The sequence below is a fragment of the Corvus moneduloides genome, chromosome 1 (genome assembly GCF_009650955.1).
Source record: "Corvus moneduloides isolate bCorMon1 chromosome 1, bCorMon1.pri, whole genome shotgun sequence".
Classification (NCBI taxonomy): Eukaryota; Metazoa; Chordata; class Aves; order Passeriformes; family Corvidae; genus Corvus; species Corvus moneduloides.
The window spans coordinates 38,272,717-38,297,002 of record NC_045476.1 but is presented as its reverse complement, the minus strand read 5'-3'; the positions used below and the strand labels follow the sequence as shown (position 1 = coordinate 38,297,002).

General features: G+C 41.6%; 2 protein-coding genes across 6 annotated transcripts in view; one reads left to right on the top strand and one right to left on the bottom strand.

The window, feature by feature from the left end:
* The first annotated feature begins 999 nt into the window (after positions 1–999).
* Positions 1,000–17,912, top strand: CDV3 (CDV3 homolog). 3 transcript variants are annotated; one of them, XM_032106477.1, is made up of 5 exons: positions 1,000–1,338; positions 3,757–3,836; positions 6,020–6,165; positions 7,226–7,388; positions 15,213–17,912. In XM_032106477.1, the coding sequence occupies exons 1-5, from the start codon at positions 1,102–1,104 to the stop codon at positions 15,235–15,237; spliced, it is 651 nt and encodes a 216-aa protein (XP_031962368.1). In that variant the 5' UTR covers positions 1,000–1,101; the 3' UTR covers positions 15,238–17,912. The 3 variants fall into 3 exon arrangements, with proteins under 3 accessions (XP_031962368.1, XP_031962358.1, XP_031962377.1); XM_032106467.1 differs by lacking the exon at positions 15,213–17,912 and adding an exon at positions 8,414–14,095 and having other exon boundaries at positions 1,001–1,338; XM_032106486.1 differs by lacking the exon at positions 15,213–17,912 and adding an exon at positions 8,846–14,095 and having other exon boundaries at positions 1,003–1,338.
* Positions 14,495–24,286, bottom strand: part of TOPBP1 (DNA topoisomerase II binding protein 1) — a 28,841-nt gene continuing 19,049 nt past the window's right edge. Inside the window, exons 23-28 of one of the 3 annotated variants that reach the window (XM_032106439.1) lie at positions 23,923–24,037; positions 23,172–23,362; positions 22,164–22,304; positions 21,131–21,220; positions 20,517–20,678; positions 14,495–20,161 (exon numbers count right to left, since the gene is read on the bottom strand). In XM_032106439.1, the coding sequence (XP_031962330.1) occupies positions 20,018–20,161; positions 20,517–20,678; positions 21,131–21,220; positions 22,164–22,304; positions 23,172–23,362; positions 23,923–24,037 (843 nt within the window). In that variant the 3' untranslated portion in view covers positions 14,495–20,017. Of the gene's footprint in view, positions 20,162–20,516; positions 20,679–21,130; positions 21,221–22,163; positions 22,305–23,171; positions 23,408–23,922; positions 24,038–24,286 lie in introns of those variants that run through there. The other 2 variants (XM_032106445.1, XM_032106456.1) reach the window with 2 other exon arrangements.

Genomic DNA, 24,286 nt, shown 5'->3' with positions numbered 1-24,286 from the left:
CGTTGGGGTTGGAAGGGACCTCTGGAGATGATCCAGTCCAACCCCGCTGCCAAGGCAGGGTGACCTACAGCAGATTACACAGGAAGGCATGCAGCTTGGTTTTGAATGTCTCCAGAGAGGGAGACTCCACACGCTTCCCAGGAAGCCTCTTCCAGTGCTCTGCTACCCTCATTATAAAGAAGTTATTCCTCATGCTGAGGTTGAACTTCTTATGATTTAGTTTATGGCCATTGCTCATTGTCCTGTTGCTGGGCGCCAGGGAAAAGAGCCTGGAACCATCCTCTTGGCACCTGCCTTGGAAATATTTATGTGAATTTATGAGATCCCCTCTGTGTTTTTAGACTGAACAGATTCAGCTCCTGCAGTCTCTCCTCATAAGAGAGATGCTCCAGTCCCTTAATCATCTTTGAGACGCTCCACTGGACCCCCTCCAGTAGCTTCTTGTCTTTCTTGTACTCAGGAGCCCAGAACTGAACACAGCACTCCATATGTGGCCTCACTAGGGCTGAGCTGAGGAGCAGGATCACCTCCCCCGACCTGCTGGCCACACGCTGCCACGGGGCCCCCCGGCAAGCACGGAGGGCGCGCACGCGGCCGGCTCGCCCACAGCCCGTCACACCCACGCGCTCTCCAGCCCGGCCGGCACGCGGAAGGGCGGCACGGGAGGGGCCGGCGCGAGCCCGGCCCTGGGCGCGCGCGCACGCCCCGCCCCGCCCCGCCCGACTCGGCCAATCCGCGGCCGCTTCGCCACCGCCCTCCCCGCTCCCGCCGCGCGCATCCTCACGCGCCGCAACGTCAGCGCCTTTCGCCCCTTTTTTGGAGACTCCCCCGAGCGGCCGGCGGCGCTCATTGGCCGCAAGGTGGCGGCGCATGCGCGGTGAGGGGCGCGGCCCCGCCCCGTCTCCCCTCAGCCCGTCCGCTCCCTGCGGGCCGCGTCAGGCGTGGGGCGCGCGGGCCGCCGGGCGGGCCCGGGCAGGAGCTGCCGCAGCCGCCGCAGCAGCCGCAGCCGGGCGGCCGCGCTCGCCGAGCAGCGGGAGGGCCCCGCCGCTCACCTGTTGGCCCGGGCCGCCGCTGCCCGCCTTCACCCGCCCGGCCGCCGCCATGGCGGAGACCGAGGAGCGGAGCCTGGACGACTTCTTCGCGAAGCGGGACAAGAAGAAGCGGAAGGAGAAGAGCAGCCGAAGTGCCGCCGCCGCTGCCGCCTCCAGCGCTTCCAACGCTGGCTCCAACGCGGCGGGCGCGGGCGCGGGGACCCCGCGACCGACTGAGGGCGGTGGCTCCGGGGCCGCCGCCGCCTCCGGCGCCGCCGGCGGCTCCTCGGCCAAGGCGGCGAGCAAGGTGCGGGCGGGGAGGCCGCGGGTTCCTGCCGGCAGGGGGCGCCGCCGCCGCCCGGCCATGCGGCGCCCGGGGCCGCGCGGGGCTGGCGGCGCTCCCGGCCCCGCCCCGGGGCTACCGGGCGGGCGCTGCCGCTGCTTCTGCTGCTGCTGGCGGGGTGGGGGGAGCCTTCGCCGGGCGTCTCGGCCCTGTGGGAGGCGGGAAAGCGGGGCCCCTTCCCGCTCTGCAGCTGCGGTTCAGCCCGGCACTCCCTCCCATGTTTCTGGGTGTTGCGGCCGGAACCGGAGGTTTGCGTCGGGTGCCACCTGGAGCTGTGCAGCGTGGCCTGTGGACCTTGGCGATATGATTCCCCCAGAGTCCTCTGAGCTCTGTGCCTTGTTGCCAGGAAGGGTTTTGCTGCCAGTAATTTTTTTTGTTGTTGTTTTTGATAGCATATAAAAGTGAAACGATGAGCATGCAGGAGAAGCTTAAATGTCCTTAGTTGAGTTGGTAGCTCTGTTTCTTCCTCCGCCCTTTTTCTCCCTGTCCACAACATCAGCACCGAAGTAATGAAATTTAAATCAGAAGTAGTTATAAGAGCTTTAATGCTGTGAATTTTAAAAGGCGTTTTAAGAAATACTCTGCCGTTTCCTGATGTTTTTTAAATTGTGGAGCTTGACACGTGCAGTACCTTTGTTATATATTTGTCTGCTGTAGACAGGACGGATAGGACGTAAAAAATTACTTGTGCCTTTTATCTCTTTATTTCTGGCTTGGTTTTTTTGCCTCTTGGTATTGTTTTCCTTTGGAGGCATCAGCATACAGTAGTCTGAGGATGTGTTCCCTGTCTTTCTGGTACAAATCGAATCTTTATCTATCCCAATGATATTATACTCTCAGAGTACAAAAAGATGTCTTGTGAAAGGGGTTTTGGAAGTTATATACCTCACTTCCTTCATGCTTATGTAGAGGATCAGTGATTTAAGGATATTTTCTCGTTGTGCTAGATGGATTACTAAAACCAGAAGCAGTTACAAGAGCTCTAATGCTGTATATTTCAAAATGAATTTTAAGAAATAGTCTGCTGTTTCCTATTGTTTAACCTGGGGAGTTTGACACATGCAGTAGCTTTCTAAGTAGATCAAGGTCAGTGGTAATCTTTCAGCTGCTCTTCTGCTCACTTGCTTGCAGAATAGTATTTGGCTTTGACTGAAGCTAGTACTTGGATTAGAAACAAAAGTCACTAAATGTGAAAGGTACATTAGCTTGGAAACTGTAATGTTTCCATGGAGATGGGAATGTAAGAAATCTAAAATATTTTAGAGCTGTAGACTCCTGCTCTTCCAGAAGACTGAATCTTCAGCAGGCAGTGCAAGTTAACATGAGGTCGCTTCCTGCTTCTGCTGTTACTCTAAAGCAGGTCAGAGTTTTTCTTTTGGAGATTGACTGTGTAGAAGATCCCAGCACAGGGCTCTAAAAGCAGCTTTATTCTCAGCTGTTCAGTGGAAAGAGGTCTGTGCCTTTGACAGACCTTGCTCACAAGGTCTTCCTATTTGGAGTAATATAACTGCATTTCACGTAGGGTGTAGGAATTAGGTAAACTACTAATTAGGCTGTGTGTGTCTTAAAGCTGGGACTGGGAACATGGGAGGACTGTGTATCTGTTCTAGTCCATTTTTGGTCTACCTTAATAATCCCAGAATCTCCTGATGACACCGTAGGACAAAATCGCCTTCACTTAGGAGAGTCCCTCTTTCCCCAAACAAACTCCCATTTTAAAACCCTAAAGTAGTTCTCTTGAAAGATACACATATTTTGTGTACTAAGATTGCTGTGGTTTTGAAGCTGACCTTTTTACTGTTATAAAAACACTGCTCAGGAAACAAGACTATAAACTTGGTTGTGAATGTGAAAAAGTCAAATGTACCGTTATTAATCTTTGTCATAAATCCACTGTAAGCTATTCCAAATGTTCTTTTTGTTTGGCTCATGAAATAGGTGATGGAAAAGTAAATTTGAAGTTTTGTGTGCATTTAAGCTGTCATGAAAGCCTACTGTTAGTGACAGGGAGAGGTCTTGCCCTTGTATTGCCCTGGTCATGACTGCACAGTCCTGTTCCATACATTATGTTGTTCCTCGACTTCCTGATGTGTTTTTGCTGAGATTATGTGGCTTTCTTTCACTTGAGTGACGTTTTGCTGGGGCATTTCTTAGCTGTTTTAGTGAGTTAAAGTCAGCTCTCAGGTGCATCCCAGGTGACACACAGTAAGTTAGGGGATGAGGGCATGCAATCCTTTCCCCTCTTGGCAGCGGGGAGCACAGTTTGGTTTCTTCTGGAACTGTACCTTCACTCTCAGGTTTTTTTGTATTATCTTAGTTACGTTCTTCTTTTCTACTTTGGTTGCAAAGAAGGTGACACCTTATATTTCTCTCCTCTTACAGGAAGAGGATGATTGGAAGGAGTTTGAGCAAAAGGAAGAAATTGATTATAGTGGTCTTAGAGTTCAGTCCATGCAAATAAGGTACTACCTTTTCTTCTTTTTTTTCTTTAGTATAATCATTACTGATATCTAAAAAGGATGGTTTTTTTCTTCAGAGCTGTTCCCGTGGAGTCCAGTTAAAGAGAGGTTTGATATGTTTCTGATAGTACACAAGTTTGCTACTGGGTAACTTAAGTTTGACTGGTCTCTGCCAATGTTGTCTTTATTTTCTTAATCTCTATTCCTACTCTAGATCTATCTTTTTTGCTTGGGACTCAGGACTTTTTATTACAAATGCTTAACGTTCCCATCCATAAAGATAGTCAAGTAGGAATTTCTCAGAGGAGTGCAGACAGTAATTCCCACTGAATCATTTGACTGCTGTAAGGGTATCTGACTCAATCTACTCAGTATCTTCAGTTGGGGAGCAAATTCCTGAACCATTGCATTTGTATTTCAAAAAACCAAAAATACAGTTGGTAAAAGTAGTCTCCCATGATAAGATCCCACAGGATTGTGTTTATGAATCCAATTCATGATTCCTTGTTCATTTTTTCATTAGACTTTTCCTGTGGTCTGGTGCAAAGTAAGTCTACTGTTGTCTGTCCTGGTTAAGAAAAATGTTTTGTCGGGTCAGAAAATGGTTTTTGTGACCTCATTTGTAGACTGAGAATGTCAGATAATCCTCATTGTCCAGATATTGATGTTTAAAATAATGTAATCTTAAAATCAACCTACCTGTAACCAGTGCAATAGATGCTTGCTTCACTGTTTGAGCAGGTCTGACATTTTTGGAATTACTTACTTTTTTGGATCACAGCATTCCCCCCACTCCTTTTAGTTAACTAGTCCTTTTAGGCTATTTGCATGAATTTGTCCCACAAGCTGTCCATGGCATTGAAGTGTCACAGTGGATAATCACATGTCTGATTAGACAACCAGTGGGCTGCAGCTTCACTGACTGCAGGTACTGTTTGACTGAAAAGCCTCTAATTTGGTTTTCCAGACAAAGGCCAGCATTCCAGATACTTTTCATGCTGTGGCAGATTTTCAGGCATGTGGAAGTTTCTGCCACAGGATTTTGTAACGATTAAATTAGTGGATTCAAGGGAAGAGGGGAGAAGTAAATGGAAGAAAATCCTACTAGAGGTTATAAATTATCCATCTCTGGAGATCTCTTTGCTGAAACAAAGATACAGAGTGTCTGGAGGGGATGGGATGCTCCCTGTGCTTGCTCTATTGTAGTTAAGTCTGTAGACATGGCTTCTGACTGTCATTTAAAATAAGGTAGTGATGTGTTTAGGCCCTTGGACCACCTTACTATGATTGTTACTGTGTTTGGATGAACAGTGAAAGGGCATTTAAAGGCATTTTTTTCTGTTCACTGATCATTACTTACAGAGAAAGCTTACAAAGGTCATGATTAGTAGGATTTGGTGTATTATGAACTTCTGAATTCACACTTTGCTGCTGTTGAGATCAGTGTCTTGATTCTTTTCAACAGCGTCACCCTCCACATCTGTCCCATTCTACCACACAGCTTTCTGTAGTAGCTTTTACCAGCAAATTATTTTGGGTGTCTGACTACATCTATGCAAAATGAAATAGTCTAAATAAAATACAGCCAAGCTTTTGCATTTGGTCTGTCTTTGAAAAAATTAAATTTTTGTCTCTTGTGCTTTTTTTTTGATTGCCTGCTTTAAAAAAAGAGATCTAAGTTTGTTTGTGGATTGTATATTACCCATACATATAATAGTGCTTCTTAGGGGATTGTGGTTATAGGAAGAGTGAGCTCAGGACTTGCTTGCTTTCAACACTCCTCCTCTGTTTCTTCCTCTTGACTAAAGTATTTTATGGAAGCTGGACTTGTAGACCTTTCCTGCTTTATCTTCTAATCGCTTCCAAATGCATGACTCTCTTACTAAGAGAAAAGCCTTTACATTCAAAATAAGATACCAATTTCTTTGATCTCTTAGTTCAAGTTGAATTTTTTTAAAAATTCATTTAAGAGTTTTTTCCTTCTCAGTTGCCAAGTTATGTAGCAGCATGCCAGAAATTGTTCAGCTGGAATTGCTAGTACAGTGATTACAGAACTAATGTGGTCTGGTTTAATTTAGTATCTTTAGTACAGCAGCCATGATGTCTTTTCTTATGAGGACTGTGTAACCTCTGGCAAATCTTAAACCTCTGTTTGTAAGGTGCTGCTGATCATTTGTCTCTTATAGTGAAAAAGAAGATGATGAAAGTGAAAAAAGAGAAGAACCTGGTGACAGTTGGGAAGAGACTGGTGGTGGTGGTGGTGGTGTAGACAGATCGTCTGGTCCTTGGAACAAGTCAGCTCCTCCACCAGCCCCTGTTGTTGAACCAATTGGTAAATTTACTCAGACTTGTTTTTTTCCAGTTACATCAGGTTGAATTAAGCTGCTCAGTGAGTAGAGCTCAAGGAACAGTTCCTGTTCAGGCACCCTCTAATGAACCTAATGGCTTGTTTGGCATGCTAACCATCAAGGAAATCTCCCTGTCAAAGGATCTGAGGAACTGAATTGAAATTAAAGTATCTGTCAGATACTTTAAGACACAAGTGGAAGGGTTTTTTTATTTCCAACTTCAAAGGGACGGGAGGAAGCATTCTGTCTTTGCAGGAGATCCCTCTGTTTTGCAGTCTGTAAAATACCTGTTGGAAGCATTTCTGTTGATCTGAAAATGCTGCTTTAACACTTCAGTGGATGTTCAGCCAGTATCTGATCTATTGTGGCAATTAATAGCATGGTTTTCAAATCAGTTCTAGAGTACTGAGAACATGGCATTGCAAGATTGATTCTTTAACTAGCATAGGACTTTTTTTTATTAAATACAGTTTATTAATATCAGTGGAGATAAACTACTTACTTAGTCATCCTCTGAGTTCAGAATATTCTTTTCCACCGAGAAATTAATTGAAAAATAGCCTGCTGTGCCCTTTCTTGTTTGTAAAGGAGGTAAAGCTAATTAGTGTTACTTCATGTTAGATTTTTACCTTAAATGCAAACTATTTGGACAGTCCCCTCTGCATCTGGAGAGGTGTTTTAAATAAGATTTGGCAACTATGTAATTATGTGTTTAAATCTGTTTTAAATGTGTTTTAAATTGTTGCTAATAAATTGCAAATGAGAAACATGAAGTCCTCATTAGTAGTTTGGATTCCCTAAACTTCGTGAGGCAATACAGTGGAGCCACATTTAAATTTGACTGGGTGTAGGTTAAGTTAGGTGACACCTGATTTCCTGCCTTGTCTAAAATACTTGCTTCCAAAGCTTAAAAGGTGGAAAAACATACTTGTAAGATTCATTTTTCTTCTTTGTGGAGTTTTGTTTGTGTGTTGGTTGTTTTGGGTTTTTTTCAGCTATGAATGCAAACTTGTTCTCACGTGTGAATCTTGTTCTTTTACCTAGTTACAGAAACTCCAGAGCCAGTGCAGACTGGTGGCGTGTACCGGCCACCCGGCGCCAGGGAGGGCGGGCGGCCACGGAGAGCACAGCAAGGACCACCAGAGATCTACAGTGACACTCAGTTCCCATCACTGCAGTCCACCGCCAAGCTCGTAGACAGTCGAAAGTAAGTGCATTCCACTGATTCCCCGAGAGACATTTCCAGCTGCCTTCTCTATGTCCTTGCTTTGTCCTAGTGCTTCCTAGTCCATAGAGGAAAGAAATAACTAAGAGGCAGTAAATGTATTTTCCAATTCTGTTCCTGTGAAATAACTTTGATAGGATGTAGCCCGGTGAGATAGCCAAACAAGACTGCCGGTTATGTTATCTTTGATGGCTGAAGGATTTCCCTGGATATTTCTGCTATTGACAGCATCTGGTTCCCTCAGACACTAGCCATAGTGAGGCTGTGTTCCTTCCTTCAGCAGACAGATGTAGGAAGCCCTGAGCATGTGGCTTCTTGTTAGAGATGTGAAGGTGCTTTAACCGGAGGAATGGGGTTTAATGCAAATACAAATCAATACACTGGCTGGCTGAGCTGTGATTTAGTGACAAGCTCCCCCAATTTTGCTGAAGTGTTACGTATTATGTGGTGCTGAAGACTTCAGTCTCACCCTATTTTTGAATACTGATCTTTCTATAACCTTATTCCCAGTAGAAGAGATGACTAGGCCAATACATAATTCAGTTGGGGGATTTTGGGTGTTTTTTGTTGGGGTATTTTTCTCTCCTGCCTCCTATGCTACTGCTTAATACAGCTTAGGAGAAGCTTTGTTTCCTCCGGGTATTTTTTGGTGTGGAAAAGGAGACAGGCTGTCATTGATGCTTTGTGATTTGAATGGTGTAAATTGAACAAGAGGAAATTCTGAATGAACATTCTAGAAAGTGACTTCTGCTCTCTAGAACCTATTTTTCATAAATGCACTTAAATTTACTTTGTTAATCTAAACTGTACTGGGTGATGAGCTTATTTTGGAGATAAGGTTTTAAAAGATTTGCTTGGGAATGTTTAGGTATTCTGTTAAACTCTGAATCTTACTGTTTGTTCTGTGTTCATAATGTTTTTGTTGGGATGGGGTGGAAATGGACTAGAAATTCACAATTCACAAGTTAGTGATAAGATATTTACTGATTACATTTATTTTCCCATAGGGATAAAGAAATGGAGAAGAGCTTTGAAGTAGTAAAATACAAAACTAGAGGTAGGGATGAGGTCTCAAAAAACCAGGCACTTAAACTTCAGCTAGACAACCAGTATGCTGTGCTTGGGGATCAGTAGAGCCGCACACACAGTACAATTAAGGAATGCTTTTTTGGTAACCCTTCTACTAAGGTAACTAAACTACAGCTAACAGCTATGATGAACATGCCACCTTATTTCTGCTGGATCTACTGCAGCAAGTGCAGACTACTTTGACGTAAGTGATTGGTTCTCCTGCACTATGGAAGCGTAATATGTTGCAACTTCTCCATTGGATATGGGGCAAATTAATGTAAATGATTGAACAAGAGTCATCAGTGTTCTTTAATTGCTCAGAAAGATACCTACAGCCAGTGGTCATTTCAAAATCTTTTTATGTTCAGATACTGAGCCTTCGTAAAGGTTGACTACCTCAGACTTGATGCATTCATTGTGGACACCATGTGGATCACAACTTCTGGAAGAGAAGGTTACAGCTGTTTTAGTGGCCATCTGAAACTTGAAACCAGCTCTACTGGATTCCTGTCAGAAATCCTGCAGAAGTCAGCCATTTGGTTCCAATTTGCTATAACAAAGATTTAAGTGACCTTAATGACAAACCTGTTCGTTCCCCTTCTGAGGAATCCTGTCGTGTGTAGCCATAGCCTACTAGAGACTTCTGGAGCGTCCCATACCACTCACACTATCCAAGTACAACAGAGCTGTAGTTTGTTTACCTTTCTAGAGTGCTGTACGGAAGTAACTGCAAAACAAATTAAAACTCATTCAAGTATCAGATTTCAGGAATGATGGGTTTGAATAGTTTGTTTGCATTAGCCATTTTCAAAGTTGTCTGTTTAAGTTTTTTTTTTTCTATTACCCATAAAAAAAATGCCTGCCTTGTTTCTGATATCGATTTGCAGTATATTTAAACAATGATAAGATGTTGTAGTGAAATAGGGTTTATTTTGGTTTTTGTCATGAAGTTTGTCTTTCTCACCCTAAAGCACTAAGACTTAGAGTTTTGATTTGACACAGAGGTATCCAGACTCCCAACTACAGTCTTCAGAATTTGTCCTTTAAAAATGAGACATGTGGCAGTAGGGGTACTAGATAAAAACTATCTTCTATCAAAAACAATTATTTGTTTGTTGAGGAGTGATGCTTACTTGATAAGCAGAATAACTTAATATGCAGAGAGATAACTAAAGCTGGTAAGCCTGATTTGTTTGGCTACTTCTGTGAAGCATGCAGCTCTCTGAGGCAGCAATCCTCCAAGTATAATTCATAAATGGTGTTTATTCACAGTCAGGAAGTTTAGTAATGACGGAAAGCAGTGACTTGTTAAGTTACTTAATTTAGTGGAAGTAGGCAAAATGGCACTGGTACACTAGGAATATAGGACATTGCCTGTAACTGTTTCAGTGAACCAAACCTGTCAAGTACCAGAAGTGTTCTGCTGTAACTGTTTTTCTCTTCTCTGAATTTTTACACCAGAAGCAAAATGAAGTACAATAATGGTGTGCTCCAGTGTTGAGGTTTCTCAGAGTAAATGCCAAAAAATAGACCCAACATCCATAAGAGTTGCCAATGGCAAGAAAAACAAGGGAGCAAAACAAAGCTTGCTTATGTGTGTGGGAGTACTGTGTATGTGCAGAAGATAAGGATAGTTCAGGAGTCACCCAGTTGGGTTCCTTTTGACTAACTGCTGACTTGCTTTAAATTTACTTCTCTGAGGCCAATGCAGATTTTGCTGTTGACTTCAGTGGGGCTGGGGTTTCACCTGGTTCTTTCATGCACAGACTAAAACTGGCCTTGCCCTTGCAGAGTTAACTGTCTATAAAAATTCTGCTAGAAGCTGCTATTAAAGAGAGGGCTCAAGTTCCTAAAGTTGGAGACTTCATTTGGAAACAAAACCCCGCTGAAAGACTGATACCAATACCTTGGACTCTGAGCCATGTATCTTCCTTGAAAATCCATTGTTGCCAGCAAAAATGTTGTTGTCACAATTTCTTGTGGAATTCATGGTAAATGGACATGTCACTTGATGGGGTAGAGATGTGAAGTCTTAAAATGCTTTTCCTGATGCTCTAAAGAGATTGAGATCACTAATGCACATGAATAGTTTTAGTCTCCTGTATGAAGGGTAGATGAGACTGTCCATTGTACCACCTTTAATCTGAGGTTTTTGGGCATGAATTCTGGCAGTTCAAGAAAACCCTGTAAAAGTTTCAAATCAAATAAAATGGAAATATACATGGATTCTGGAGTCTAGTGAGTCTTTACATTTTAGTTTGAGCTCATGACTGTACAATAGCAGAGGATACAGAGCATTTGGATTTCTTAAGGGATAGGCCATGGAGTGGGCAGTTGTCCTTATGGCCAGGTGGGCTCTATTTCAGAGCTTATAGCAGAGCATATTAATAAAACTTTTATTTGTACATAGAAGTTTAGTGTGCTATCTGGCACAGTGTCTTCTTACTCCCACCATATAGGACTGGTTTGAGATGGTGAGTTGAGTATGAATGTAGCTTTGATTTGCTTTTCACTTGAAAGTACCTCTGCTAAATTAAAGAATGGGGAAGAAAAACCCAGCCTCTAGATGGCTGCTATCACTGGAGCCCATCAGGTACTGATAACTAAAGGTGTTCCTTTGGGGGCTTCTCTCAAGCATATCATTCCAGTTTCTTTCTGGAGGCATAAGGAAAAAAAATCAGAAGCGCTGCAGATTTCTGTAGTACAGAATGTTAAAACTGTTTTAAAAGAAGTGTTTCTTGTGTTAAATATAGCTGCCAGCAACTATCAAAATGCCAGTTGTCAGTATCTTCCTTGTACCAAGTAATTGTTTTGCATGCCTGAAATTTTGAAAGTCAGTCCTCTGTGGAAGCTTGGTATGCTTTGGAGACTCTGAAGTCCAACTTTATCTGGTTTGTTGTTGCATTCATTCGAGGCATGCTAAGAATGTCCTTTTCGTTCCTTCAAAATGCTTGTTTGAAGGCGTATTCCATAAATGAAGGGTTTTCAGTTGTCCTTGATGCCAGTCAGTTTAATGCAGTTGTGTGCTGCTTCAGGGACTCCCTGGCCTGTGACACCCTTTTATGGTGGGTTGCTTGTTAATTCCCAGTTTAAAGGTTTTTATTTCTTTGGCTTACAATAAAACAGAGCCATGAAGGTACCAACTTACTGGTAGAACGTTGAAATGTCCAGTGCTTACTGGGAAAAGAACAGTTTGGATTTGTTTCTCAATTTTACAGTCTGTATTTAAGGATGTTAAAATTCTAAAAACTAGGTAACTTCAATAAAGTTGGACTTCCCAAATGTCTACTGTAGGTATCTGGAATCTGTATTGAGCTGATGATAAATGTAGGAGAGGATTAGTTTTGCCCCTCCCTGTCTCTCCCAGTTTAGCTGTGTCATGTTTAATCTTATTCACAAATGAAGAGGAATGGACAACTAAAAGTGACTGTGTCCTGCTACTTCAGTTTTGTATTTGTAGCTAGCTTTAGCAGTCATGTCCACAGTAACTTACATGAATTTTAATGGTACAAATTGTGCTAGAGGCCTGACACCACAGGGAATAGGGCTTTTGGTATTTGACTGCATCCGTCAGCTCTTGGCAACTTTTAACACACCATGGCTGAGACCTCTGTGCTGTTCAGGTCAAGTAAACACAATATAAATTTGATTGGGCTGCACATCTTGGAGTTTGCTTATCTGAGCTTCTGCAATAGTTGTAGTTTTTGCCTTTCTAATTTCTGCCTGGTTGAGCAGTTTTAAAGTCGCTTGTGGTTTTCTGTCAAATACCCTAACTAAAATGGAACAGGGATTAATACAGCTTCATGTGCTTAAATAAGGTTGCTTACTTACAAGGTAGTAATGTTATTCTTCCCAATATTGATGTGGTCAGAAATTTATACCTCAGTGGCCCAAGTAACTAAATTATACCAAAACCACCTTGAGTACCATAAAATCTTTATGAACACCCACAATCCAGGTTTTGTTGCCTGACTGTAACTTAGTTCCCAAATTCTCTCTCCCTGTTTTCAGCTTTTAATGTTAAAACTTGTTTTTAATGATAAATAGAGGCTTTTGTTTGGCAGTATAAGAAAATAGTAAGTGTACTTAAACTTCGGATATACAAATTAGGTATGTACAGAGGGGAGGAAATCTGACATATTTGCAGATAAACTCTCCGGAAAAAGTTAAAAAGATAGCTTGTCTGTATTGAGGTTAATATGAGAGCCTGCAAGCTCTAGCAGATGAAGGAAGAAATGACAGCAGAAAACAGAACTGAGGAGTCTTAAGTCATAAATATTGTGTATCTAAAGTTTGGCTCCTCAAGCATCACCTGTAGTTCTACCATGTTCTGTTTGAAGTGAAATAGAGCAGGAAGGAAGATTAATAAATAAATAAATCAGGGAGAGTGGAAATTATGCAAATAAAACATAGGTGCTATAAGAAGAGAGGGATTACGAGGGCTGTTTTCTAAATGATAACATTAAGTGCGTAGCCTGAGGCAGGGAGTGGAGCGTAAGATGTTGGATAGTACAAGTGCTGCCTGTATAGGTACTGCTTGCACAAGTGACAGATTCATCTGACTTTAAATCAGCAAAACTGTTTAAAGTCCAGTACTTGGGGAAGGCAGCCAATTTTATTTCTTCCTTTCAACAAATTGGGAGAATCTGTTCAGAGAGAAGGTAGAATTTTGCATTGGTATGAAGCTGTCTGACCTGTTGCCTAAAGAGAGAACTGAGGACAAATTTCAAGATGGCTCAACAATCCTCTTCGGAAGTAACTTGTGTATTTAAGAAAATTATTTTTCACTTCTGCATGATAAAAGGCCGAGACATTGTTTCAAATAGCTGTGAAGACTTTTTTTTGGGGAAGTATCTTCTAAATGGTACATACATCATGAGTTTATTTTCAGTTGCTTAAGAGTATGTGTTGATGCAGCAAGGTTAATGAAGTTCAGTGTTCACTTCAGTGAAGTTCCGCTTAGCCAGAATACAAATACTAAAGACATATCACAGTATTAATGAGTCACCAGGAAAAGTCGTGTGTCTGGAATATTGGATTGGAAAATATCATCTGAAACAACTGTGTGCACTGAAAAGAAGCCAAGCCTGTTTCATAGCAAGAGCAGGGGAAGCATGGGACCAAGAGAGTGGGATTTGGCCTTGGTTTTCTGCTGAGCTGCTATGTTCAAGTAATTTAGTTTCACTTTGCCTCAGTTTCCCCAGCTGTACCAAAAAACCAACAACCTACCTCACAGGGGTGTTGTGAGGCCAAAGCTGTTCTTTGTCAAGGGCTGGGGCTGATGGAAGGTTCTACAGAGGACTAAAAATCTTTATTAAAAGATCTTTATATTAGCTTTTATTGTAGTATTTTAATACTATTTTGGCAAAGGCTTATTTCTATGGAATGTAATATACGTCCTATTTAAGTATTATGTAATTAGACTTATTTTAGTATGTATGGGTAAGGAAAAAGTTCAGGCTGAGCACTCTTAACTGGTATTTCCTCTCTCCAATTATCTGTGCAACCTAAATGGCATATTAATATGAGGCTCTTTGTTTTTATGTGGAACATATTAAAATCAATATTGCTATATTTTGTAAACCCCGTGACAAATAAAATCCTGCTCACAGTTGATAGCCATCTCCTATAATGTGGCTGTTTTAAAGTTTGTTCAAATCATGTGAACCAGAAATGTTCACTCCTGGTATTTGTTGTAGGAATGTATTATTCTTCTCCTCTCCGTGTGTAAACACCTTCTTCCTGCTTTTTATTCTTTCCCTTATTTAAGCTGAAGTGGCATGCAGCGACAAGGCAAATGGGAAGAGAGAATAATCTTCAAAACTTGTAAAATCTGGTATTAAGGCAAACCGTAGAGGAAGGGAATGAACAAAAGGGAAATGTTGGTCATGTTGGTCATGTTGGCCATGGAGGGGTTTTTATGAAATAACAAAGGGAAGAAATTATCAAGAACTTGTGCTGAGTGGGGTAAGCAGAAGGGATAGGTAAGAGGAAGGAATACAGATACAGCAGAGGTGATTACCTCCTGACTTATCTGTTAACTGCAGCTGGAGTAACATGAAGCAGTAACTTACGAATATGCCTTTGTCTGTATTTGCTGGTGCTTTCAAGGTTCATTGCTCAGCTTTTACAATGGGACTTCAAAAAAACAGAGAACACGATGGTGGCCTGCATGCAGACAAATGAGTTCTGATGGGTCCTGGACAGAGATGAGGCCCAACAGTTATCTTCTCTTATTGACATTTTTATCATTGCAGCACCTCTAAGACAGTTGTTACTGTGCATCAGCAGTGACAGTTCTCTGTCAGAAATGATTAGTGTGAAGCTTCAGCAAACTGTAGCAGTTGCTTCAGAGGAAATGTTTAACTAGCTGAATAAGCACATAAGCACTGAAGAATAACATGGGGCTTTTTGGAATACTTATGATGATGATGGTAATGAGTGATATTAAAGTCCATATATTGTAGGTGGCTTAAAATGACTTTAAAGTATGTATCTTGTTATATGGTGGGAAGGAGAATTACTTTTAAGATGTTTATCATCTATGCCCCTCTTAACAAATAAACTACCTTAGTCTTACTGTCTTTCCAGCTCCAAGGAGCTGCTTCTACCATTCTCTTATTATTTTCCTGTCACTTTTTTTAAGGTGCTGAAGAAACAGCATATATTCATTGAGGACCTCTAAGAGAAACAGATGCTGTAATATTTTTCCATATTGTTGTGTCTTTAATACAGCCTAACATCTTACTCGCTTTCTTGACTGCAACTACACAGTGAGCAGATGTCTTCATCAAGCTGCCCATGGTGATGCCTAGATCGTCCCCTTGAAAGATCACAACTAATTCAGACTCATGTCACAACTACTACCAGAGCATGTATGAATGGTTTAAAACCTTTCCAGTATTTATTGCCTTGGTTTTTTCTGTTGACAACTCACCTGCCCCTGATTTGCCAAGTTTACAGAGTCAATTAGAGTATCCTGGCAATCACCATCAACCTAATAACTTCCATGGGGATTGGCTTTTGCCATTTGATGTACTGAAGTCTTCAGTTTCATGTATATAATTCACTCTTCTGGTCAGTGAGTAGCATGGCAAGCGCTTACTAAATTTTACTCAGTCTGATGTTTTCTGTTCCTTTTCATGTCTCTTATCTTCTGTACTGAATTTCCATTCTAGCTCAGTAACAGCAACGAAGTCATTACATCTGTCTGCTTTATTGCAAGTAACTTGCCTACAGAAAACTGTTAGTTAAAATATTGTCATAAGCTTCCTTTTTTAAATTAGAACAAACCACTTATTCTGTATCTTTCAGAGTACGTACAACCATAGCAAAATGATTCAAACCATAAAAACTGGCTGATACAAGAGAACAAATTTATTGAGAAAAACGCAAAATATATGTCTGGGCTCCCAGAGCTTAACTTCACTGGTTTCAATGCAGTTTTTTTCTGCCACACAAGGTCAGTTTCATTAAAATGTTATTTGAGATCATGTCACTTGAAGTCTAGGTGTAACAGCCAGAATCAAGTGCCAGTGAACAAGTCTCATAGAAACTTGTTTTAAATTTCCAGATTATTGTCTTTGTGCCAGAGATGAAGCAGATGCATTACTATTAGTCTCTGACCAGCATGGATTCAGCCATGCTTGGTCTAATATACCTGTAGTAGTATTTAACTGGATATTGAAACTGGATTACAATATTTGAGATGAGGCAACACTGCAGGGCAGGCTTAGTCTTTGTGGTTTGTGTCATCTCTTCATTCTCATCAGCTTGTGCTTTAAAGAGCAGCTGTAAATGATGTTGTCTTTAAGTGCTGACTGCATTTCCCAGTCATGTTATGTTTACAGATACAAAGGATGTGGCATAAGGGCAGACTCAAGCCTGGTAGGATGCACAGCCTGGCCCTTGAGAGCTGCATTACCTCAATTATCAGAGTACTGCATCCTAGAGAGCAGCTGCTTCCAGTACTAATGATGACACTTGGTTGAGCAGAATGTACCTTGGCTTTTGCATCCAATAACTGTATCTGATAGGTATTCTATTACAGTGGTATTCTGTCAAAAATCAGTTGTGGCTGCTGGGAATTGATTAAGTTGGCCAAGGGGAGTTGGAATTTTTTACTTTTTGAGGACGTGGGGGGGAAAACAAAGCCAATGAATCTGAGAGTTGTTAGAATGTAATACTTCATACCCTCTCCCCCGCCACTGGAAGACTCATCTCTGCTGCTACACTCACCAAAGCCCTGTCTTGCCACTGTAGCTCTGTACTGTTACTTACTAACTGCCCAGTAACCTTCAGCGCTGCCAAGTTCTGTGACCGTGCACTGTGTCTCTACTCGGAATTGGGTAAAAGGCAAAGTGGCTTTGGAAACTGGCATGACAGCGGGGTAATGGGCTCTGCTCATTTTTTCCCCTGGAACTCAAAGCTCAGCAAAATTCTCTTGCTTTGACCTCTCTTTGCCCTAGAGTATTCTTCCTTCTGTTCATCTACATTATTACCATGCCAAGGATTTCTTAGTCAGGTGCCTGAATTATTCACCACTTAGAAAGCAGCAGGCAAGAACTCCTGAGTCTTGATGATGCTGCACTGTTTTTTGTCAGGGCTGTAGTATCACAAACACTGCAAAATTGCCTAGCAAGTAAGTGCAGTCTTCTTGAAGAACTGAAACCTAGAGCCTCAAAGGCTACATGGGAGCCTAATTCCCACTAAATACAGCAAAAGGGAGGCAGTAGCACTGTTTACAGTACAACACAGCTCAGCTATGGGAAGGAGTAGGGTTGCATGACTGGTAACGTTCTAGCTTAAACAAAATTGTCTTACCTGGACAGCAGGATCTAGCCTAAAGCTTTTTTTTTTTTTAATGAAGAGATTACTGAGGGAAGAATTGTAAGAGGATCTCTCTGTAAGTGAAAAGGAAAGAAAAAAACCACCAACCTGAATTTGTTTTCAACAATGTACCAGAATGTCTCAGCTTCAGACTTAATGTGAAGAAATGAAGATAATTGTGTGCTCAGTGCAGTGCAAAAGAAAGAATGATACTGTCTGTCTGGGAAAATGGTTTGGCTGGGAGCCTATGGAGCACAGCAGAAGCTGTTTCAACAAAGTAGAGTTCAATCTGATCTGTTTCTGAGAATCCCTGTGTGGCCCCCACAGTTAACACAGGAACCTAATGGTGCCTGTATATTTATACAATTATGTTTATATCATAGCTTAAGTTCAAAACCTGAACTATATATATTTCTGTCAATAGGGGTTTTTTTTTACCCTGGTTTACCTATCATGGCTGCCGCATATGACAACTTCTAACTGTGGACTGCACACATCTGTTGTCCTTTTGTCCCACGGTAGAGTAATGGTATTCAAACTCTGTAAAGCACTTTCGTGATGTTTCCTGTGAAGAAAGCTGAAGAAAATAAATTTATCTTAACAGCACCAACTGAATTTACATTTCCCAAGTTTGTCTTGCTTGTGTTGTGTTCCCCCCATGTGTGACATATGGACAGCAGTGTGCTGGATGGCAGGGCAGTGTTTGAGGCCCAGCACAGAAGAGGAGCTGGCTCTGGCTGCTTTCTGCTCCTGTTTCCCCAGCACCCCCTCACTGTCCTGCCTCCCCTCTGCCTTTAAACCAGTGTCCACCAGGGCAGTGCACACTGGAGAATATGTAGTACTCAGATCCCAGGTTACTGGTTTCCCTGCATGTTGGTATGTGCCTGATTTTAGCTGCTCCCCATTCTGCCCTGCCTCAGGATTCACAGCTGCTGCAGGAACTGTGTGGCTCCAAGACTTCTTTTAAAGCTTATGTTAAGTGGATCAGGGAGTGGGTTTTTATTTAAAGTGAGAATAGCAACAACACTCTTCCACCCTTCTGGGGACAGGGAAGAAAAAGTCACAGGAACCTTAGGTCTTGTCTGGTAATGTTCACACCTATTTCAAATGCCTGCAATGCAAAACAGCACTTCAGAGGTAGAACAGTGAAACCAACAGTTAATTCAAGGTTAAAGTTAATTCAAAATGTGATGTAAAGCATTAACAGCAGCATTATTTTCAGTATGAGGATTTGGAACAAGTTGGAGGTGTTTGATGTCCACAAATACCAAAAAGCATCAAGCGGTCATGAACAAAAAAACCAAAGCAGGTGATAAGACTGTAGTCACTGCAACTCAACATAGCAGTCTTGTCACAGCCCAGCCCCCAGTGATAGGGGGACATATTTCACTTCTTTAAAAGAATCAAATCCCTCACATTCATTTGCAATCCTTCCTGACAATTCCTTCAGGTCATTCTGACAGCAGGTTGCAGAGCTCTCTGACAAAAGATCCACTGCAGTAAAGTAGGAAGCAGAAGCACAAAGTACAGCCTTGCACATAAAGACAAGGTGCTTTCCTGTTCTCTCTCACCTGGAGACCCACAGCTCAGCTGCCTTGTCTCTTCCCCAAGCAGCAAAGGGTTAGTTCTGCCCAGCCCAGAGTGATTCTCCAGGTTGCACAGGGCTTAGACGCTTGTGGCTCAGTCTTGGATCTGCAACAAATACTGATGCAAACTCCTTCTAGACAACAGTATTCAGCAGCTAGAAAATAAATGTAGAATACACCCTTGCCTTCAAAACAAAAAAAGAGGTAAATTAAATAGACTTCAATGTTACATGAATTTTTCCAGACAACTCCACTGGTCCTGTGCAACTGAATGCTGTGCTTTTCTGTTCAAACAGGCTGTAGTAATTCCAGCTGCTTAAATACAGCTCTTCAAGTTCCACGAGCACACTTTTGCCCAGACTATGACAGTGCACTCACATACACAAAGTTCAGTAAACCCAGACCCAGACCCCACTGTTACTGAAAAGGTCAAACACTTTGTCAAATACTGTGGTTGTCTGACTAAGAACATTTCCAGCTGCCAGAAACTGAAGTCTTTGTCTGGCTCTGGTTCCTGTAACAGAGTCAAACAGGGAACATGGTCAAGACAAACTTCACCTCTTGAGTAACAGAATTGTTTCTACAGTTGCAGAGCAAATTCATTAGCACTCAGGATGGCAGCAACAGCACCTGTGATCTATAGAAAATTTATTACACTCTCTAGTAGTACAAAAATTTACAAGCCAGTTCTTTTTGTCTGGTTTCCTTCTTCCCTTCCAATAGAAAACACCAAAAGATGAAAAATTAATGTAAAAATCTAAGCCCATTACTACATGGGAGATGCAATGGAATTCTCATCAACTGGTATTTTCCCCAAAACACAGATAAAAGATGTGATAAGCGTTTTACAAATTATTTTTTAACTATTATTATACAACTGTGTCCACAGACAAAATCACTAGTGGGATAGTTTGGACACATTAAAGTATTTTTTGGATGAATTCTTGCCATATTTTTAGATGCTACTGGTAACCAAAGCAATCTTTCCTGTAAGTATTACTGCAAATTTATTTTAATCTCAGGACAAGTTAGAGGTGAAACTCAAAGCTTTTAATTTTTTTAGGCAAGAATGAAAAAATATAAATATGAATTTAAAAATGTACAAATTAAGAACAGAGAATATGCTTAGTGTATTCTGGATCGCTTGACTCTGCTCATTTCTCCCAGTGCTTTTCTTTTCTGGGATAATCCAGTTCCAAGATCTGAGTTATTCTGAAGGTAAGACTCGGCTTCTGGCAGGCGGTAAGACTCCATAGGGGGAGGTGGATCCTTCAGTAGGGAAAGAAAAAAAGAAGCAGAAGCACAAGCTTAGCAAGAAGAGCAGCTTCTGAGAGAACAGAAACAGCTCATTAGTTGTCTAAAACTGAAAATAACAAAACAAACATTACACACCTACATTTTGAATGTGTTTTGCAAGCAGCTCCCTACCCTGCAACAGATCCCACTGCCAGCAGCAGAACAAGTCTTGTTAGAGCATAAATTTGAGGCCACAGATCCAAGCCCTCAGCATAGGCACCTTGTGGCCACAATTCCTGGCAAAGCAGGCCTGTGACTGGTAGAGCAGCAGTCCCCTGCAGGGGGCTGGGGCTGTGTGGCAGGCGGGGGATCCCTCGGGCATGCCCACCTGGATGAGGTAGTCAGCGATGTACTCCGGTTTGAGGCAGTTCACTCCCTGGGCTGCCGCCTCTGCCACGTTAACCCTGGAGTCGTCTGGCTTCAGCTTACTGAAGTCAGCAAAGAGGTGAGTCGCTTCTTTAAAGAGAGACACAGAATGGCCAGAAAACACCTGCAGACAAAACATGACCCACGAAAGTTTAGTTGTGTTTCTTCCCCAAGACAAATGAAGTTCATGACCTTTAATTTCACTCAACAAATTAACAGAAACCAGTGGGAAACCAAATACCATTTACAGCTACATTCTGTACCATTACATAGCTGTCCAGAGGGGTGATCCTTCTCATCACAGCAGGGCACAGAAATTCTATCCTCAGTTCCCACCAGCACTACTGACTTGGGTAACCTCAGACAAGCTGCTCTGCCTGACCACTTGCAAAGTGAAGATGACAAAGCTTTTTCCTCCCACCCTTTGACCATTTCTCAGCTACCCTGTGTAAGCAATTTTGTTCATTAAGACCTTTTACTCACATGAAAAATGCCCAGCACAGAGTTAGACAGAGAGAAAAAAAAAATTAAACCAACAACTATGTATTTAATTATTTTTTTCAAACAACTACATACTTTTGCTCCTCCTGACTGAAGAAGGCGCCTGAATCCCGCTTCCTTGGTTTGATCAACGTTCAGGATTACTTTCCAACCACTGAAAGCTCCCTAGATAAAAGACAATTTAGTCAAAAGTACACTGGTACTGAAAAAGTACAAACACTTAATGGATCTATAATTTACCCCTTTTGAGAATATCTATCAGATGAAGACTTGCAATTACCTAGGTTTGCCTTTAAGTGTACATGCCAGAAAAAATTTCCACAGAACATACTATTGGGCCACAGTCAGCAGCTTGCCACCCAGCCCCTTCTAAGGAAAGACCCTTAGCAGAGAGTATGCTTTCCAGAACACCAGACGCTGAGAGAAATCATATATTAAAAGAACCCCAGTTACTTGGAAACATTTTCCTCTGTTCCCCCACCCTGCACTTAGTTACAGTAACAGCACCGAGGGCCAACTGGTTGCCTCCTACAAACACTCAAGTGTGGTTTCCACGGAGGCAAAGGGCGGGGAGGATTTGTTACAGGCATTCCTTTTAAAAAGGTTACTGTAAAACACACATTTTCCCGGACATAATTGAAATAACACCTTTCAATGAATCCTCAGCTGCAGTGCCTGATTTGAGAGGGGAGTTGAAAGGCTTTGGAGAGTTCAAGTCTCGCTTCCAAAAATCTCACTGAAAGACTATGAAACCAGTAACCAGTTTTGGTTTCCTAGCGGAGCTGAGTTAGGTTGGCTCTCCAGTCAGAGCTCTGAAACATAAACATCATCTTCCTGGCTGAGGGACATTTACATACATAAGTAGCCAAATTCTAGCTTTGCAAAACATGAACACTGGTTCAGAAGAGACTAAGACTTTAATGTACCAGCACAGAAAGTTTTTTAAAAAACAAAATTACTTAACTAGAATATATCAAGCCAAGACATTTTGTTCTTGATAACAAGACAGGTTACCTTCCATTGACAGTTAAGTTTTTAGTTTCTTGGTGACAGTCTCTGTCCTGTTCACCCACATTGTACAGCTTACATTACAGGAGTATCTATATACCTCAACAATACCAGTTTCTTGACTCCCTTTTTGAATTCTTTTCCTCCACCTCATGGCTGCCAGTGCTAGTTTCTTCTGGTTTACATTGATTCCAGACAAAACATTAAGTACAGAGTTACTTCCCCACTCATAGTCTTCTTCCTGAAACAGCCATAAACTTGAATTACAAAGCAGTCCTGCCAACTTTACCAGCAGGAAAATAGATTTTAAAAACCCACACCACATAGAAAACATAAAACCCTGAAAAAAACCCCATCTCACCCTAGCTATATATATGGATTTTATCTAGCCAAAACAGCTGTAGGTAAAATTTGAGATATGGCTCTTAATTGCACATGCATATCTAAATTAACTCATGTTTTCTGTGACATCAAGTCATGTACACAACTTGATTCCTCTTGCAGTTACATGTACCATAGAAGTCAACAGCAGGACAAAGCAACTCACTACACTGGACACCACTGATTATATTTCTGCAGTGTCTTCCAAAACAATGAAAGTTGGTTTTAATACAAAAGGATATGAAGCAGTCTACAGGCATTATTTTAAAGTTAGCCTGGTCAATGTAAAAGAACTGCCTGACCCAGGAGAACTGCAAAATTAACAGTTAGGAAGGCATCAGAAGAGGCAGAGTTCAAAAACACTTATGTATATGGTTATAGAATCAAGTTATTTTAAAATAATATATGTTTATTTATTGAAAGGATCAAGATTTTATTCCTGGTTTAACAAGAGCCATGTAAATTTGCTGATACCGGTGAGAATTTACCAAAAGGTATTCAAAGACTCAATTTTAAGAAGCTATTATAAAAAGAGTAGGTATTTCATTTATCTTACATCAGGAGTTTGGTCTAGGACTAGTTTTCAGACAAAGCTGGCCAAAAACGTCTCAGATTTTGGATTCTGAAACTCCCATGGGTTGGGCACCCTAAACTAGCAATTGGTTTTGAGAAGTTGTCTTTTCCTAGTAGTGCAAAACAAAAATAAATGCAAAACTGTAAAACCTACTAATGTCCTAGTGATAGGGTCACATGCCTGAACAAAGCAGCCAGCTCCTCTACATGCCTCCAGGTAGGAACGATGAAGCACCCACTTTCCAGCTGCCATCGAAGCCAAGAATTTTTCATTCCGAAGAGGATGTCCCACAACAATGTGTGTGCAACCCGGATCAAAGTACTGTTTCTCAAGTACTATTCCACCTTGAATTGAGGAATGAATTTGATTCCAATTATCTCAGTATCATGCTGTACACAGAAAGGATCAACTCAAAGTGAGAATTATTTGAATCACTTAATGATGAATAAGTGAAATGAAAACTCATTGAAAAGACGAGATGAAAACTCAAATTTACATTGAGAGTATTATCATTGAAATGACATGGACAGAATCTGCTAGGGAGGGAGAAGCAGCCAGGAAAGAGTGGCTTTGTAAAGTACCACTGCAACACAGACAGGAATGAGAGACACCAGAAGACAGCCCATCCTGGGCACTCCCAACAGTGAAGAATGAGGCTGTTGTGAAGACAGATGAAGGAAAACTATCAGAAGACAAAACCATGGCTGTTTTATGGCAAAGCTGATCACTCACATAATAATAATAATACATCCAAAGAATTGCTCCCAAGCACAGAAAGCCATACATTTGAGACCTCAAATCTGAGGAGTCACTAACAGAAGCACTTTCTTTTCCCCAACAAGCCACAGCTGAGCAGACACACACAGACATAAACAATTCTTTGTATTTCACAAATATCTGGTACCTAATTCCTCAATCAGGTGGCAGTAATCAAATCTTTCTTGAGGATTAAGAGAAGACAGCTGAAATTTACGGAGTTTTTCTGTTTCTTCATCAGCCTTCTTATCTTCTGTAACAACCTAGAAATACAGTAACAGATTTTGAAAATATGACAGAACAATTAGGTTGACAGCTGACTATTTCTCTGCCAAATATTCTGGGTTATTTAAACATTAAGTTTTCTTTTAGCTGGGAAAAGCAGAACCAAACCTGTCAGTCACGTGACAAAAAGCTTGAATCTTATCAAATTATCCTTAGGCTCCTGCTTGAACATCCTCTTGGTTCCCCTTTTCTTCGGGGCACAGCTGAACTAATCTGTCATAACAACT